Below are 18,047 nucleotides of genomic sequence, written 5' to 3'. Positions count from 1 at the left end.
AGACTTTCTGGAGCCATGGGGCCGGATGAACCCCTGAAACTATGGCCCTGAGATAATTTTTAAAACTTAAACCAAAAATATCCCCAAAGTCTTCTTAAAACCAAACAACAGTCTGGCTTATCTAGTAAAAAATGTCTGCCTTGAGCATTATGCTGTTTAAGAACTATCTATATGGGAGCAAAGTGACAACAGCAACTCGCAAGATTAGATAGGGGACCCTAGGGGGCAGTGGGCTTATGTTAATGGTAGAGGAACAACTCAGAAAAAGAGGTTGAGAATAGTTGCACAACTTGAAGAATGTAATCAATGTCGCTGAATTTATAAACAGTTGAATTGGTGTTTTGCTGTGTATGTTCCTAACAGCAACACAATAATAATTAAAAAAAAAAAAAAAAGATTACAGCCAAGAAAACCCTATGGAGCAGTTCTACTCTATAACACGTCGGGTCACCAAGAGTCAGAATCGACTCAAGAGCAAGGAGTTTGGTTTTTTTGGCTTGTCCTTCCTGTGGCCACTTCTAGGATCCTAATAAGTTACGCAGGGCAGCCCTATCAGGAATTGTGTTATCACCACTGCTGGCCACAAGGGGCTGCCCTTCAGGCATCAGTGCTGTTGCTGAAAAGCAGATCCCAGCTCTTATGCTATGGGGAAATTCTGTTAGAGAAGGCACTCTAAATGGCAAGCTCTCCAGATCTCAGAGAACTGTTCAGCTTGGGGGTTAGCCTTGCATCTACAACCATTTGGCCCCCTGGAAGCGAGGATGACAGGATTTCCCTTGGGAGAATCTCCCAACCCTGTCCCTGTGTGCGCACTGCTCTTCCTGTTCTTACCGTGAGCAGCAGAGATGACTCCAGGCAGCAGGTCTCACATAGTCTGGGTGCTGGTCCCAGCTTTGATTCCCATGGGCTCTGTGACCTTGGGCAAACTCTATATCCTCCAAACCTCAGTTTCCTCATCTGCCAAGGGAAGGGGTTGGAATATAATCTAATTGATCTCCTAAGGGCCCTTTCAGCAGCAGCCTTGTTACCAACATAAGCACCTGAAATATCCCTTACATGGGGTGGAGTCTGAGTCCATCCTTGGTATTCAGCATAAACTACCAGTTTACTGAAATTTTCAATCCTATAGCCAGATTATTATCTCCCTGGAAACCAAAGGAGTGAAGTCGAAATTCTGTGCCACAGAATCTTTTAACGTCAGCATGAGATGGGAGCTCAGAGAGTATGGTACAGGGGTTCTTCAAACTCTTGTTAGCCTGGAACCTTTAGTCAGACAAATTCTGACTTGCAAACCCAAATGAAAACGTTAGAAGTGGAGCTGCTATGTTTAGAAACCAAAGCCCAGAGAGAGGAAGTCACCTGTCCCGCATTACTCAGCAACTGAGTGGCAGAGCTGGGTGGAGCTGACCTCCCTGGGCACATTCCCCAGAGCGGCACTGAGCACGTGGCTTCCAGAGACATGAGGGACTCAGAATTGTGCAAAAGAGCTGGTATGGGGAGGAAGGGGCACAGGGCAGGGAGGGGACACGCTAACTTTTACTCTGTATTCACTATGCTGTGTCTTTCCCTACACCATGACTTAGTCTTCCTACCCCAGAGGCCAGTAACACTGTTTCTTTGGGGCTCAGAGTCATTAAGTGATTAAGGGTAAAGTCGCACAGCTCCTAACTGACTAAGTTGAGATTCGAACTCAGGGCTTTGCGATTCCAAAGCCCGTACACCAACTTTCCTGGGGGATAGTGATTTATTCACTTATTCAGTCAAATATCAAGCATGAAATATGTGCCAGGCGCTGTTCTAAGTCCTGGCCCTACAGCTGTGATGATCCAGCTGAAGCGCTGCCCTCACTGGTTTTAGAGGAGGAGACAGATGATAAACAAATGACACAAGAAGAAGAAAATTAAAGCAGAGTAAGGGGATGGAGGATGAGGGGCTGAGTGTGCACCTCACTGACACACCCATCCATGAGCTGTCGCCAGGCTGCAAGGAGATAAAATAAGTGCTTCCTCTCCCTTTCTGTACTTTCAGGACAAACAGTCTGGGGACAGTGCTGGTCTGGGGATCACACTTTGAATAGCCCCAACCTAAAATATTTCCAAATCAGTAGGTCACTGCAACTAGAAGGATCACGGCTGGCCACTCCCTGCCCTGGGACTCACTCCCCTCCCCGCCAGGCTGCACAGACCCCAGGGCACCTGCTGCCAAGGAAGGCTGTGGTGTCTCCTGCCTGGTGTGTACAATGATCCAGGGGCTGTAAGTCTCCTAAAGGGAGACGTCCCATCCGAGTCTATGGCTGGTTGTGAGCCTTGTGGATCGTGGAGAGAGACTTGGGTTCAAACTCGGGCTATGGCACGTTACTAGCCATGTGATCTTGAAAATGTCTTTGTTTTTCCTTAACTCTAACATGGGGATAGCGATGTTTTGCAGGAATAGATCAGGCACATTGGGGCTTGACCCAGAGCCTGGAACTCAGGAAGTAGAAGCCCCCATCACTGCATGTCTGTGTGCCTGTGTGTGCACATGTATTTGTGTGCATGCATGTGGGTGTATATCGTGTGCACGGGTGCGTGCTTGCATGTATGTATTGCATGAGCTTCTGTGCATGCTTGTGTGTGTGCATGTATGCCTATGTGCACCTGTGTGTGCATGCGTGCCTTCTGTTCCTGCATACATGTGTGTAGGTGTGTATGTGTGTGTGCATTCTGTTCATGCATACGTGTGTGTACGTGTCTGTGTACATTTGTGTGTGGGACATTTATCTCCTCCACCGCTGTTAGAGAGTTCCTCCCAGGACCCACTGTGGCCAGGGACGCTGATACCCATTTCCTGGGGTCTCTCACCAGACTGCCAAGGGATCATCGAGGACGTCGTCCTGCTGGGTGCACCAGTGGAAGGCGAAGCCAAGCACTGGGAGACATTCCGGAAAGTGGTGTCCGGGAGGATCATCAATGGCTACTGCAGGTCAGGCCAGTAAAGAGGTGACAACACTTACTGAGCACCTAGTGTACCTGGGCCCTGTGCTGAGGACACAGATTTGAGGCCAGGACCCTGTGCTGGAGGATCCCAGGGACTGGTGGGACACTGGCCCCGTTAGGAACAGAGTCCAGGCATGTTCTGACCTGGGAGGCGTTCATTCCCATAAGGTCGTTGACAACAGGTGGAAGACCCTGCAAAGGACCTCCCTGTGTCAGGCCTGGGACCAGCTTCCAGGGTGACAGAAGCTGCCAGGGGTGGCTCAGCATATTGAAGCTGGGTAGGGGGAGGTGGGGGAGTGGGATCTGGTCTGAAGAACAGAGCTGGGGCCCCAATTGGAGCTCTTTGAATGCTGACTAGGAAGCTTACATCTTAGTTATTTGGTGGTGGAGGAAGGGGAACAGGCAGGGGCCCGGGATGAGCTGTCAGAGCAGGGGCAGGAGAACAGCCCAGGTAGCCAGCAGAGGTGGGGAGCCGGTACCCAACAGGGTGGCAGACCCAGGGGCCTGCAAAGGCTGGAGGCCATGGGGCTGGAAGTTTGCAATCCTTGCTTGGGCTTTGAAAGCAAGGATTGAGGGGTTTCAGCTGAGGCGGTGACCCAGGCTTTGGGGAAGGAGAAACGATGAAGCCACCACCAAGCCTCAGGACAGTCCGCCTAAGAAGATGCCTGTCCCTTCACCCTGAAGTCAAAGGCAGGCTGGCAGTGTTCAAGAGCACACGATGTGGAATCACACAGACCTGGGTCCTATTGCTGGCCTCAGGGTCTTCGTCAATGAAAGGGGTATAATCACAGTAACACCCCGCCCCCAGTGTTGTGATGACGATTACGCAGTGTACAGAATTGGTACGTGCTCAGTGAATGTCAGATGCTGTTACTATTATTATTGTTGTTATTATCACTTGCTTGGGGTGTTCATTCAGCAAACTTTTTGTGAGTGCCAGCCTTGTGCCAGGCTGGGGCCACAGCAGGGAACAAGACCCAGGCCCAGCCCTCAGGGAACCCAGAATCCAGCGGGAAAACAAGCAATCCCAGCCAGGTACACAAAAGCGTGTCTGCGATACCAAAATCCAGGAAGTTCTGAAAACCAAAGGCTTTTTCCTAAGTGTGGCACAAACTCACTTATTGGCAAAACATGTCCTGAACTAACAAGAAAGAAAAGAAAAAGAAAGGACAGAAATTTTGGTGTCAGATTATCCTGGCTCTGCCATTTACCTAAGGTGCCTAGGTGGCACAAATGGTTTGTGCTTGACTGCTAACCTAAAGGTTGGTGGTTTGAACCCACCCTGCAGTACTTTGGAAGAAAGGCCTGGCAGTCTGCTTCCATAAAAATTACAGCCTAGAAAACTCTGTGGGGCAGTTCTACTCTGTAACACATAAAACCAAACCCGTTGCTGTCGAGTGGATTCCGACTCATAGAGACCCTGTAGGACAGAGTAGAACAGCCCCACAGGGTTTCCAAGGAGTGGCTGGTAGATGGGAACTGCTGACCTTTTGGTTAGCAGCCAGCTCTTAACCACTGCACCACAGGCTCCCTGGAACACATGGGGTCACCATAAGGCAGAATTGACTCGAAAGCAATGGATTTTTCTGTTTTGTTTTGCCATTTACCTATTGTATGGCTTTGGGAAAAAAAAAACTTCCCTGAATTACAGTGTCCCCATCTATAAAATGAGAATAACAGCCCCTCCTGCACAGGTGTGCTGGACAGGTTCCATGAAATTACATCGGAAGAGGGCTGGCACTTAGTAGGTGCCCAATAAATAGTAAAAAAAGAATAAATAAATAGTAGCAGTGTAAAATTGTCATTACGGGGCATATTTTTCACATTTTTCCTGTTGCCATGGAGTGGGTTCCAACACAGCGACCCTACAAGGACAGGGTAGAACTGCCCCATAGGGTTGCCAAGGAGCAGCTGGTGGATTCAAGCTGCTGACCTTTTGGTTAGCAGCTGAGCTCTTAACCGCTGTGCCGCCAGGACTCCATATTCACATAGCACATGTTTTTGGGTTTTTTGTTTTTTTTGGTACTTAACAGCAAAGGGAACGAATTAAAATTGCATGTATGCAGTATGAAAACAGCAAAATCTTATTAAAACCATCAGTTCTGCTGAGAACCCGAAGCTGGCTAATAAGCCTGATTTTCAATTATTTTGTGAGATCCAGGGCCGACTATCTAGAGAGGAGAAAGGAGAAGGAAGATGAGGAGGAGGAAAGAAAAGGAGTGCACAAACAAAAACATCACCGTAGTTCCTCGGTTCAATTTTGCTCCAACTGGGAGGGTTTTTTTGGGAATTCATACTCTTGGCCCCCAATGGCCTTTTGGTTACCCATGAACCTACTTAAACATGATGGGGCAGGCAGGGGTATTCAGGCCAATACCACCAAACTAAATACATTTATAAATTTATAATTACATTAATAAAGCTCTTTGTAAATTTGTTTGCTGATCTGAGCTTTGCATGAACCCTGGAAGCCAGTATTCATGTTCCCTATTGTCCCAGTGAGGAAAAAGCTCAGAGGGGCAAGTGACTTGCACAGGGTCACATACCAGAGCCAGGACGTGAACTCAGGCCTGTCTCACTCCATGGTTTGAGGGTTTCATTCTGAGCTCCCTGGAGGACTCCATGTAGCCCAGGGACAAGAGGCCACCACATGCAAGTCTCTGTTCCAGGTCTTGTTAGGGGGGTGGGAAGGGCGATGTAGGATGGGAAGCTGGGAGGGCCCCTGCCCACAGGTGTCTCCAGACCTGGCGAGGGAACCAAGAGGCCCTCTACAAGTGCAGTGGTGGAGAGTCCAGGGTTTGGCTATGTGAATCATGCATCACTGTCACCTGGTAGTAGACAGATAGGTGCCATCACTAGTCAACCCTGGCTCATGGCAACTGTCTCAGTCATCTAGTGCTGCTATAACAGAAATACCACAAGTGGATTGCTTTAACAAAGAGAAATTTAGTCTCTCATAGTCTGGGAGACTAGAAGTCTGAATAGGCTTCGCCTAGATTCACCTTCTTCCCCTGGTCTAGGAGCTCCTCAGTGCAGGAACTTCCGGTCCAAAGGACATGCTCTGCTCCAGGCATTGCTTTCTTGGTGGTATGAGGTCCCCGTGTCTCTCTGTTCGCCTCTCTCTTTTATATCTCAAAAGAGATTGACTCAAACACAGTCCAATCTTGTAGATTGAGTCCTGCCTCGTAACTGCTGCTAATCCCAGTTCATCAACATCGTGGAGACAGGATTTACAACACATAGGAAAGTCACATCAGATGACAAAACGGTGAACAATCACACAATACTGGGAATCATGGCCTAGCCAAATTGATATACGTATTTTTGGGGGATACAGTTCAATCCATGACAGTGACCTTATGTACAACAGAGCTAAACATTGCCCAGTCCCGCATCTGTGTCGTGATTGCTGGCATCTTCGAGTCCATCATTATGGCTACTGTGCCGATCCATCTCACTTAGGGTCTCCCTCACCTTCACTGACCCTCTAATTCACCAAACATGATGTCCTCCGCTAGCAGTTTATCCCTCCTGATGGTTTGTCCAAAGCAAGTGAGTTGAACGATGTTCCATTGTGACACATAGGTTTTCACTGGCTAATTTTTGGAAATAGATCTCCAGGCCTTTCTTCCTAGTCTGTCTTATTCTGAAAGCTCAGCTGAAACCTGTCCACCATGGGTAACCCTGCTGGTATTTGAAATACCATTGCTATAGCTGCCAGCATCATAGCAACATGTAGGCCATCACAATCAGACAGGTTCAGTTAAACAGGGACTGCTGGGCCCCACCGGTTTCAATTCAGGAGGTCTGGGCTAGCTCCCAGAATTTGCATTTCTAACAGGTTCCCAGGTGATGCTGATGCTGGTGGTCTAGGGACCCCACTCTGAGAACTACTGATTAAAGAGAACTAAGGAACTGAGGAACAACCTAGGCCTCTAATACTGAGCTGGGCTCTCCTGGCTGGGCAGCCATTACCCCTCTGTAAACTAGGCCCTCTGTCCACTTTTCCGTACTGGATACTCACAGGTGAGGAAACTGAGGCACAGCAGTGTACCCAGAGCTAGTCAATGGCAGAACTGGGATTTAATCCCAGGTCTCTGACTGCAAGTCTGCCCCTCTCCTGTGTATAATTTGCTTCCCAGCCTACAAAAGGTGATGGGGAAAGCAGCTATAGCCAGGGCTGATTCTAGTCCATGACGGGGTAACCAGAGATGGAGTGAGCCCAGTGATAAGACCTTAGGGCACACTGAATGGGCGGGGTTGACTGGGGCAGACCCGTATACGGCCAAGCAGTTATTAGCCTTCCATCAGTGTCGATACTTAGTTTCATCACCTTGTTTTTGTTGGTTGCTATCAAATCAGCTGTGACTCGTGGCAGCCTTACGTGTAACAGAACAAAATGTCGCCCGGTCCCGCACCATCTCCATGATCACTGGTAGGTTTGAGTCCATTGTCGTGGCTGTTGTGTCAATCCATCTCATGAGGGTTTGCCTCGTTTCCGCCGACCCTCCACTTAACCAAACATGATGTCTCTCTCTAGCAACTGGTCTTTGCTGATGGCATATCCAAAGGAAGCAAGACTAAGTCTCACCAGCCTCGCTTCCAAGGAGCATTTCAGTTTTATTTATTCTAAGACTGATTTGTTTTATCATCTGCGTGTCTTCTATTTTTTTAATTTTCAAACCCACAAAAAAGTGGAGAGAACAGTCCAATGAACTGCATAGCTGTCTTAGACACCTAGTCCTGTTATAACAGAAGTACCACAAGTGGGTGGCTTTAACAAACAGAAATTTATTTTCTCACAGTCTGGTAGGCTAGAAGTCCAAATTCAGGGCGTCGGCTCCAGGGGAAGGCTTTCTCTCTCTGCCAGCTCTGAAAGAAGGTCCCTGTCATCACCCTTCCCCTGGACTAGGAGCTTCTCCACACAGGAACCCTGAGTCCGTAGGACACACTCTGCTCCCGGCACTGCTTTCTTGGTGGTATGAGGTCCCCCTGTCTCTCTGCTGGCTTCTCTCTTTTATGTCTCAAAAGAGATTGGCTTAAGAAACTATGTAATCTTGTTTTTTTTAATCTTGTAGATCTCATCAACATAACTGCCACTAATCCATCTCATTAACATCATAGTGATAGGATTTACAACACATGGGGAAATCACATCAGATTGACAGAATGGTAAACAATCATACAATACTGAGAATCATGACCTAGCCAAGTTAACAGATACGTTTGGGGGACACAATTCAATCCATGACAATAGGCTTCACGTAGATTCACCAAATTAAGTTAACATCTTGCACACCCACTCCATCACTACACACACAAACACACACACAGTTCCTTTTTGTCCAGCCATCTCCAAGGAGGCTGCAGATAGCATGACCTCCACTCCTAAAGATTTCAACACTCATCTCCCACAACCACCACACCATTACCACATAGAAGAAAATCAACATTAATTCAGTTAACATCAGCCAACATATGGTCACATTCCCGTTTTGCTATTTACCCAAAGGGTCCTTTATAGGTGGGTTTCCCCCACCTCAGGGTCCCCTCCAGGTTCACAAGCTATGACACCGGTATTTCAAATACCAGCAGGGTCACCCATGGTAGACAGGTTTCAGAGGAGGCATGTGGCAGTTATACCTCTCTAGTGCCCCTATCCACTCAACAGTCCCCTCTCCTCCCTTGTTCTTGGTAACAGGAGGCCTGGACATCTCAATTCTGGATTCACCTGTTTCCTCCTGATTGGATTTAGGTCAGACATATCTGGCAAGAACACCGGTGACGATGTGTCTCCCCCTGAGTGGCACTGAGGATATAACGTCACCTCCACGGCTCTGTGGAAGGTCTTGGCCTGTCAGCGCTCTCCATTGTAAAAGCACATTTTTTTTCTTTCATGATTAAAAAGTAATCCATGGGTGATGCGAACCAAGTGACTCTTCTGCTCCCCAACACCTTTCCCCCAATGGGTTTAGCATCCATTGATGACGTTCAGTTGACTGTCATCCGTGAATGTGCTTGTGCCTTTTAATAGTTTCTCAGCTTGAGCAAGCTGATCATACAAGAAGGAAGGGAGAGTTTGGGTCCACTACTCAAGAAGCAGCATGGCCCAGTGGGACAAGCGTGGCCCTGAAGTCCCGCAGACATGTCTGCCCATCCTGGTTCTGCTACATAACATCTGTGAGGCTTTGAGCAGGCTTTCACCTCTGCAGTCCAGGCTTCCTCATCTGTGAATGGAGCTAATCTGGGGGCACTGTTTATCCCAGTTTGTCTGGACTTTCCTACATCCTGAGAAACCCCTCAGTCCCAAGCACACCCAGAAGGTTGTTCTCCCAAACGATCACTCCTACCTTGCAGGGCTTGTGAAGATTCAATGAATCAATGCAGGTGAAGCAGCTCAGAAATAGCAAAGAGGGGGGCAGGCCCAGAGAGCTCGGACCAGAGCCAGGGGCCGGGAATGGGAGGAAGGTGATGTCTGGGCCAGGGGAAGGCAGCCTCCTCTGATGTCCTCCTTGATCCCTAGTGGAAATGCCCTAGGTCAAGGGTCAGCAAACACTATGAAGGGCCAGACAGTAAACATTTTAGGCTTTGCACACATGCAATCACTTTTGCATATTCTTTTTGTTGTTTGTTTCTTTACAACTCTTTAAAAATGTAAAAACCATTCTTAGCCCCTTACAAAACAGGCTGGATTTGGCCCACAGACCTAGTTAGCCGATCCCTGCCCAAGGCCAGTGTTTCCCAAACTTTGATGCGCATTGGGCTCACCTGGTTGTTGTTAGGTGCCAGTGAGTGGATTCCGACTCATGGCCACCCCATGTGACAGAGTAGAACTGCCCCATAGACACCTAGATGTTGGAGCTCAATCCTGGACGCAGGAGAACAAATGAGCACATCCATGCACTTGCTGAGCAGCAAGGCCCACACACAGCTCTTGGGCGTCCCGGCTCAACCAGCATAAAATCCTGAGGTTTGAGAGGGTGGTTGTCTTGTGGCCCCTCCAGACATGTCTCCCGTGAGCATTGCTTGTTGCACCTGAAGAAACAGACAGCAGAGGGCCCAGGCTTGCTTTCTCTAGAGAATGTGGAGCGTGTTTGGCTAGGAGGGGGTGTGTGTGGGTGGAGTGGGGTTCACAGCACCTGTGCAGGTGGAGGAGTGTTTTCAGGGCTGTGGCCCACCTGGACAGCCATCCACGCCTTCTAAGGTGTGGCTGGGGACAGGGAGGACCTGTAGGCTGGGCCAGGTCTGTCCTCAGAAAGCAGAGCTGGTCCCCCCAGCTCATAGATAGAGAGCTCAGAGTTCCCCCCACAGAGCATGAGGGGGACAGCTCCTCACAGTCCTTCCCTTCCCCCCAGCTCCTCCTCCCAGGAGGGCCCCCTGCTTCTACCCCAGGGAACTGGAACCTCACCCCCAGTTAAGAGCAGCTCTCCTGAGCAACAGGCTGACTTGTCAAGAACTTTACCCCCATTTCCTCATTCATTCACTCGACAGTCACCTAGTGAGGGCCAGGCACTGTTCTCGGCTCTCACAGCGTTAACATGGCATTTGCCTAATAATGTGGTCCCTCTAAGCCTGTATTGCAGTACCTGGCTCTCAGGAAGCACTGCAAGGGTGTCTCATTACTTCCGACAGGCGGGCAGGCACAATTGGGGCCCTGGTTTCCTGCAGAAGCACCATCCCACCAGACTTCCCTGGGTTCATCCTTGCCCTCTGGAGGCTGATGCTCTCTCTCCACCTGCCCACAGGGGAGACTGGCTGCTGAGCTTCGTGTACCGCACATCCTCGGTGCAGCTGCGTGTGGCTGGCCTGCAGCCTGTACAGCTGGAAGACAGGAGGGTGGAGAACGTGGACCTGTCCTCGGTGGTGAGTATCGGCCTGGCCCCTCTCAGGGCTCAGTGTTTGCCAGGGGCAGGGAGCTTAGTTACCCCAGTCCGGCAACACCCTGCCCCAGGGGCACTGGCCCCTGGCCCATTTTCCACCAAAAAGAATTCGCTTGTGAAAGGAATAGTTCCCATGTACCAGCACCTTCTTTTGTCTCCAGGCCTCATCTACCTGCCACCTGTCTACCAGAGGGAGTTAATAGCTTCATGTATGGACACTCACTGAGTGGCCACCTCAACCCCAGGCCTTTTACAGGCATTAGTATTCCCATTGTACAGATGAGGACACTGAGGCTTAGAGAGGCTAAGGAACTTGCCCAGGAACATACAGCTGGAAAGAGGCAGAGCCAGACTCAAGCCCAGGCCTAAAGCCCATGGACATAGCCCTGCTCGGGTGGCTATAAGAAACAGTGGGAGAAGGGCCCACGTTCCAGAGGAGGGTGAGGTGAGCGTAGTGAGCAGCAGCTGCAACCACAGGCAGACTTCAGGCAGTGCAAATCCTTGTGATGCGAGGGCCCATGACAATAAGAACTTTGGTTTCTGAGTATCACATTGTTGGCCACCATTTATCAAGTGCCAAGAGCTGCCCAAGCGTAGCCCAGTTTCCCCAGGATCTGCAGAAGGGTTGTCTGAGCCACCATCCTGCCTGACTGCAGGAAGGCCAGGCCCCTCTCTGGGCATTTGCAAAGTCCTCCAGGGCAGGGGACTCTGTGGAATATGCTGGCTTCTCCCTTCTCCAGTATCAACTGCTGGTGCACCAACCATCCCCACCTGCTGACACCACCGCCCCCCTCCCCAGCATGGCTAATACTCAGCCATCACATGGAGGCTTGACTGAGGATTTGAAGATAACATAGGGAAATTCTCGTACTAAAAAAAAAACAAAACCACCAGGCACTGCTGCCTCTGAAGTCCATTCGCCATGGCCTTTCTCAAAGGATCCCTGGGCCTCTTACTCCAGCCTTCCACCATGTTGCTGGAGCCAATTCATCTTCGCTTGCATCTTTGCTCCCCTAAACTCCCAGGGCCCTAACACGTAAGTCCTAACCTACCTGAGGAACACAAAGGAAGCAGCCCCATGCTTTCCTAACCAGGAGCTTCCCAGGGGCTGGTGTTGGCCCAAGAATAAGAGGAGTTTCTAGACTCATCCACTCATGAAACCCATCTCTCCTTCCCCAGGACAGATAAGAGCTTCTACTCCTAGAGCTACAGGATTCTTAGATTGTCTGTATCCCTGACACACTTGCCCCATCTGATGTAAACCTCACAGTAACCCCATACGGAAGGTATTTATTGCTGTTTGCTGCCATCAAGTTGGCACTGACTCATTTTGACCCCCACACACAACAGAATGAAATGTTACGTGATCCTGTGCCGTCTTCATGATCACTGGTGTGTGTGAGCCCATCGTTGTGGCTACTGTATCAATCCATCTCATGGAGTGTTTCCCTCGTTTTCACTGACCATCTACCTTACTAAACAGGATGTTCTTTTCCAGTGTTTGGTCTTTCTTGATGACATGTCCAAAGTAACCAAGCCAAATTTTGCCATCTTTGCTTCCAAGGAACATTCTGGGAGTTTTTCGTACTGTGGTGGCTTATGTATTGCTGTGCTTCCTGGTAACTATGCCACCAGTATTTCCCACACCAGCAGGGTCACCCATGGTGAACAGATGTCAGCAGACCTTCCAGAAGAATCAAACATAAGGAGGAAGAGCTAAAAGTTCCTTTGAAATGAAATGCCACAAAGCCCTCACAAGGTCCAGCTTCTGCTAGGGGGAGGCCCCTGATGGGATACAGTGAAACAAACACAGCCTTTGGTACCAGAGAGACCCAGCTTAGAATCCTGGCTCAGTCACAGGTTTGCCAGCTATGTGACCTAGGCCAACTACTTAACCTCTCTGTGCCTCAGTTTCCTCATCCATGAAATGTGAGACATCACCTACCTTCCAGATGCATGGCATGTAGTAGGCCCTCATTTAGTGCTAGTTCCCCCTCTCCTGCCCCTGCCACCACTGTCAGGTCCTTCCAACTTTTGTATCTTCTTTCCCTCTTCACACTGTCAGGGTGGCAGCTTCCCAGCTCCTGCCGAATAATACCTCTTTATCACATTACGAGCTCATCACAAAAAGCAGTGCTTTCCTCTTCTGGACAATTAGAGATAATTACCATTGCCTCTGTGATGCCCTCCTGTTTTCCTTGAAAAATCTCACTGGAGGAGAGGTGGCTGGCAGAGCAGCTCCCAGGACTGCTGTTGGGGAAACACTAGCTGCCCTTGGCTCAGAGCAGAGACACTCACTGCAGGATGGGCACCAGCAGGGCCCTCTGTGAACCATCTCAGACACCTGCCCTCCCCACCCCAACCCCAGATTGGCCGAGGTAGCTCCTGATCTCAGGACAAGCCCACTCAGGCTGGCCCCGTCTCAGACAGGCAGACATCTCCTGAGAGAATGAAGCCCACCACAGCCAGGCCTTCCTGCCTTTCCCCTCTCCTGCGTGGGGACAGGGTTGTGACAGGCAGGGGATTCTGCCATCCCAGAGCAGACACCAACTTGTGAGGCTTCTGGGAGGCAGAGCCTAGTTCAGGACAAGACACTTCAAGTTTCAAAGGAAATGCCAGCTGGCTTCTAGGACATAGCACAGGGCTTGGCAAAAAGTAGACAATAATAGTAACAATCCCAGCCAACCTTTATGTGCCAGGTATTGCTCTTCGTGGGTGCTTTACAGGTATTATCTCATTTGATCCTCATAGCGGTCCCATGAAGTAAGCATAATGACCCCAGTTTACAGATGTGGAAACTGAGGCTGCAGAAGGTGGCACAACAAATGAGTGGTAGAGCCGATGAACCCAGGGAACCTATTGGCACTTAACCACTGCGTTTGTTCTGCCTATATTCATGCGTCTGTTTAGCTTCCAGACAGTTACCTCTAACTCTGTGCCAATAAGCCTGCTACATGTCTGATCTCATTGAATCCTCACAGTTCAGCTCATGTGATGTAAGTAGCTGTATTAGCCCCATTTTACAGATGAGGAAACTGAGGCCCAAGAAATGAAGGAAGCCAAGGGGGCCTGATAGGCTTGGAAGGAGTTGCTGGGGCAGGCAGAGGTGGTAGTAGTAGCCTCGGTATAAGCAAGCTGAGGTGTGTTGTAAGGCAGGAAACAGAAAGTGCCAAGGCCCATTCATGTCTGTGTGTATCTGGTGACCCCTGAGCACCCACAATGTGTGGGGCTAGCTTCCAGGGAGCAGAGGTGAGTTAATGGAGTTTAATGAGTGCCATTACTGGGAGCCCCTGGAGAGACCCTAACCAGCATGGCAAGGTCAGGGAAGGATTCTCAATACAAGTGACATCCAGTGTGTATCTGGGCAGGGGGCAAATCTTAATCAAGACAGCCAGGAGCTGGTCACGGGCTGAAGTCTCTAGCCAGCATCAGCTAAGCCAGAACTTCCCATGCTAAGAAGAGATTCTTTCCCACCCTCCTCACCCCTGCTCTCTCATCCCTCTGGCTAAGCGCAAAACTGAAACTTTGTGCCAGCGACTTCTCCCTCTGCATCTTTGCAGAATGACAGCTCTGGGACTAGGGTTGGTTAGACCCCAACCAGCCTGTAGCCAAGGAGGCTGAGGTGTATGTTCTAGGATAGCTGCAAGGTGAGATTTCCATCTGGAATCAGCTACAGCCAGTGGCCACAGTCTCCACACAGCCCTGGCTCCAGCCCTTCACCAATATTAAAAAGGTTTAGGGAGGCAGTTCTTGTCTGTTCCTGTGGGTGTGAGGTTTCAACGAATTCAGCCTCCAAATGGATCAGCCCAGCTAACTTCCTAGTCTCCATCCCCCTTCAGAGGAAACTCATACTGATGCAGCACCTTCTGTGTGTCAGCCCAGTTGCAGTTAACTCCGACTCATGGTGACCTCACGTGTGGCAGAGTAGAACTGTGCTCCACAGGGCTTTTAGTGGCCGATTTTTCAAAGTAGATCACCAGGCCTTTCTTCTGAGGCACCCCTGGATGGACTCAAACCTCCAACCTTTCAAAGGCCCTGGTATTGCAGATGGCTAACGCACTCTGCTGCTAACTGGAAGGTTGGAGAGTGAAGCGCTTAACCCTTTTGTGCCCAGTTGTACATATAGTGACCATGGAATTTTTCAGCCTCTGGGGTTTATTGGGAAGCTGCTGCACCACTGACAGTGTGTGCTACCACAAGGCAGGGCCTTTACGGCTGTTTGAAACCAAAGAAACGGGAGCATACTGCAAAGTACTGTTTTTATAGGGTATTGTATGAGGTGTCTGAATTTGTGGTAGGAAAAATAGAAATGTTGAAAATTTTTATTTGTTACACATACGTACCAACAGACCCCAGTGGGGACTCTGGGGTATAATTAGTGGTACTTAGGGTAGGCTTGGGGAGGGGGCAAGAAAAAAAAAATCCATACTACCTACCAAAATTCAGGCACACTCAATGATTCAGCGTGCTTCCATTAATGAAAACACATGGTATCAACAAAAAATTCAAAGCAGAAAATAATTGGGTCACCAAAGGATTAAAACTGTTTATGCCACCCAGACTCCTGCCCAGAACCCAAGGCCTGAAAAAGCCACTTACTTGTGTGTGTATTTTCACTGAAAACTGTTTAAATGTGTTTGTAAGGAAAGGAACAAAATGTAGGCAGGTTCTGGGTAGTGAGACAATAACAAAACTGTGTAGGGAATTGCCTTTTTCATGTTCTTGAAAAATCATTTGAATAACTCAACGTGATTTGTGATTCAAATAGAAAAGCAGAGTCTTTGTGTTATTTCCTGAGGTTCCCCAGTGTTTTCCTGTCCTCTTTTTAAATAAAAACCTTCCCCTCAGCCTCAGAGGAATGTTCTGCCTCGTGCTTGCCTGTGGCACTCGTGTAGGCCCCCTAGACAGCTGCGGGGAGAGGGAGGCTCGATTTCAGAGAGATCTGAGCTAAGCAGCCTCCACACATGGCCTCTCAAGCACAGCACACGGCTTTGCTGGTCACGTGCTGTGTGTCATTAGGTAAACCACTGCCCCTCTCTGGGCTTCACTGTCCTCATCTGTAAAATGGAAATAATTTTTAAGCGCCTCCGCCCCATTGCTTTCTATGAAAGAGCACAGGCTTTAGAGACAGACCGATCTGGACTGAAATCCCAGCTCTGCCATGTTCTAGCTGTATAATCTTGGGCAAGTCACTTGACCTCTCTATGGCTCAGTTTCTTCATCTATAAAGTGGCAGTTAGCAGCTGATACTACCACCACCATTTGCTATTGAGTCAATGCCAATTCACGTTGACCTCATGTGTGTCAAAGTAGAAGTGTACTCCACAGGGTTTTCAGTGGCTGATTTTTTAGAAGCAGATCTCCATGCTTTTTTTCCAAGGCACCTCTGGGTAGACTTGAACCGCTAACCTTCTGGTTAGCAGCTGAGCACGTTAACCATTTGCACCACCCAGGGATTCCAATTAGCAGCTGACACTTGTCAAAGGAATATTTCCAATACACTTATTTGCTACAATGCATTAGGTACCTACTATGTTTTTTTATGTTGCAATGGTTAAGCACTCGGCTACTAACCGAAGGGTTGGTGGTTTGAATCCACCAGCTGCTCGTCGGGAGAAAAGACCTGGTGACCTGCTTCCGTAAAGATTACAGCCTAGCCCAACAAAAAAATCCCCAGCCCAGATGACTTCACCAGAGAATTCCACCAGACATTCAGAGAAGAGCTCACACCAGTACTACTCAAACTATTTCAGAGAATAGAAAAGGAAGAAACACTCCTGAATTCATTATATGAAGCCAGCATAACCCTGATACCAACTCCAGGCAAAGACATCACTAAAAAAGAAAACTACAGACTGATATATATAGATGCAAAAATTCTCAACAAAACTCTAGCCAATAGAATTCAACCACATATCAAAAAAATAATACATCACTACCAAGTGGAAACCCTGGTGATATAGTGGTTAAGTGCTATGGCTGCTAACCAAAAGGTTGGCAGTTGAGACACACCAGGCACTCCTTGGAAACTCTATGGGGCAGTTCTACTCTGTTCTATAGGGTCGCTGTGAGTCGGAATCTACTTGACAGCAGTGGGTTTTGTTTTGGTTTGTTCTTTTACTGAGTGGAATTCATCCAGACATGCAAGGATGGTTCATCATTAGAAAGTCAATCACAGTAATCCACCACATAAATGAAACAAAGGAAAAGACTCACATGATCATCTCAATGATGCAAAAAAGGCATTTGATAAAATCCAACACCGAATCCTGATAAAATCGCTTGGCAAGATAAGAATAGAAGGGAAATTCTTCAACATAATAAAGGGCATTTATACAAAGCCAACAGACAACAGTATCCTCAATGGAGAGAGACTGAAAACATTCTCCTTGAGAATGGGAACCAAACAAGGATGTCCTTTATCAATACTGTCTTTCAACTTTGTATTGGACGTCCTAGCTAGAGCAATAAGGCAAGAAAAGGAAATAAAGGGCATCGAAATTGGTAAGGAAGAAGTAAAACTATCCCTATTCCAGATGATGTGATCTTATATATAGAAAATTCCAAAGATTTCAACAAGAAATCTACTGAAACTAACAGAAGGATTCAGCAAAGTGGCAGGATACAAGATCAACATACAAAAATCAGCTGGATTCCTCTACAGCAACAAGGAGAACTTGGAAAACGAAATCAGGAAAACAATAGATTTTACGGTAGGCCTCAAAAAGATTAAATACTTAGGAATAAATCTAACCAGGGACATAAAAGACATATACAAAAGAAAACTACAAAACACTCCTGCAAGAAACCAAAGAGACCTAGATAAATGGAAAAACATACCATGCTCTTGGACAGGAAGACTTAATATTGTGAAAATGTCAGCACTACCCATATAATGCAATCCTGATCCCAATCCCAACAACATTCTTCAATGAAATGAAAAAACTAATCACTAACTTTATATGGAAGGGGAAAAAAACCAAACCCAATGCCGTTGAGTCAATTCCAACTCATAGCGACCCTACAGAATAGAGTAGAACTGCCCCATAGGGTTTCCAAGGACTGCCTGGTGGATTCGAACTGCCGACCTTTTGGTTAGCAGCTGAACTCTTAACCACTACACCGCTAGGGTTTCCATGGGACGGAAAGAGGCCCCAAATAATTAAAGCATTATTAAAGAAGAAGAACGAAG

At 48.3% G+C, this 18,047-nt stretch overlaps 1 protein-coding gene across 19 annotated transcripts in view; it reads left to right on the top strand.

Moving 5' to 3' along the window:
- Nucleotides 1-18,047, top strand: part of TMCO4 (transmembrane and coiled-coil domains 4) — a 130,688-nt gene that overhangs the window by 107,278 nt on the left and 5,363 nt on the right. For 14 of the 19 annotated variants that reach the window (XR_010321313.1, XM_023551989.2, XM_064281392.1 and 11 more), the window contains 2 exons: nucleotides 2,844-2,961; nucleotides 10,721-10,838. Coding sequence is in view for 15 of the 19 variants with exons in the window: in XM_023551989.2 (XP_023407757.2) it covers nucleotides 2,844-2,961; nucleotides 10,721-10,838 (236 nt within the window). In the remaining 4 variants the exon portion in view is untranslated. Of the gene's footprint in view, nucleotides 1-2,843; nucleotides 2,962-7,337; nucleotides 7,411-8,676; nucleotides 8,848-10,720; nucleotides 10,839-18,047 lie in introns of those variants that run through there. The other 5 variants (XR_010321316.1, XR_010321315.1, XR_010321314.1 and 2 more) reach the window with 4 other exon arrangements.

This window comes from Loxodonta africana, chromosome 3 (genome assembly GCF_030014295.1).
Source record: "Loxodonta africana isolate mLoxAfr1 chromosome 3, mLoxAfr1.hap2, whole genome shotgun sequence".
Taxonomy (NCBI): Eukaryota; Metazoa; Chordata; class Mammalia; order Proboscidea; family Elephantidae; genus Loxodonta; species Loxodonta africana.
This window is presented reverse-complemented; position numbering and strand designations above follow the sequence as displayed.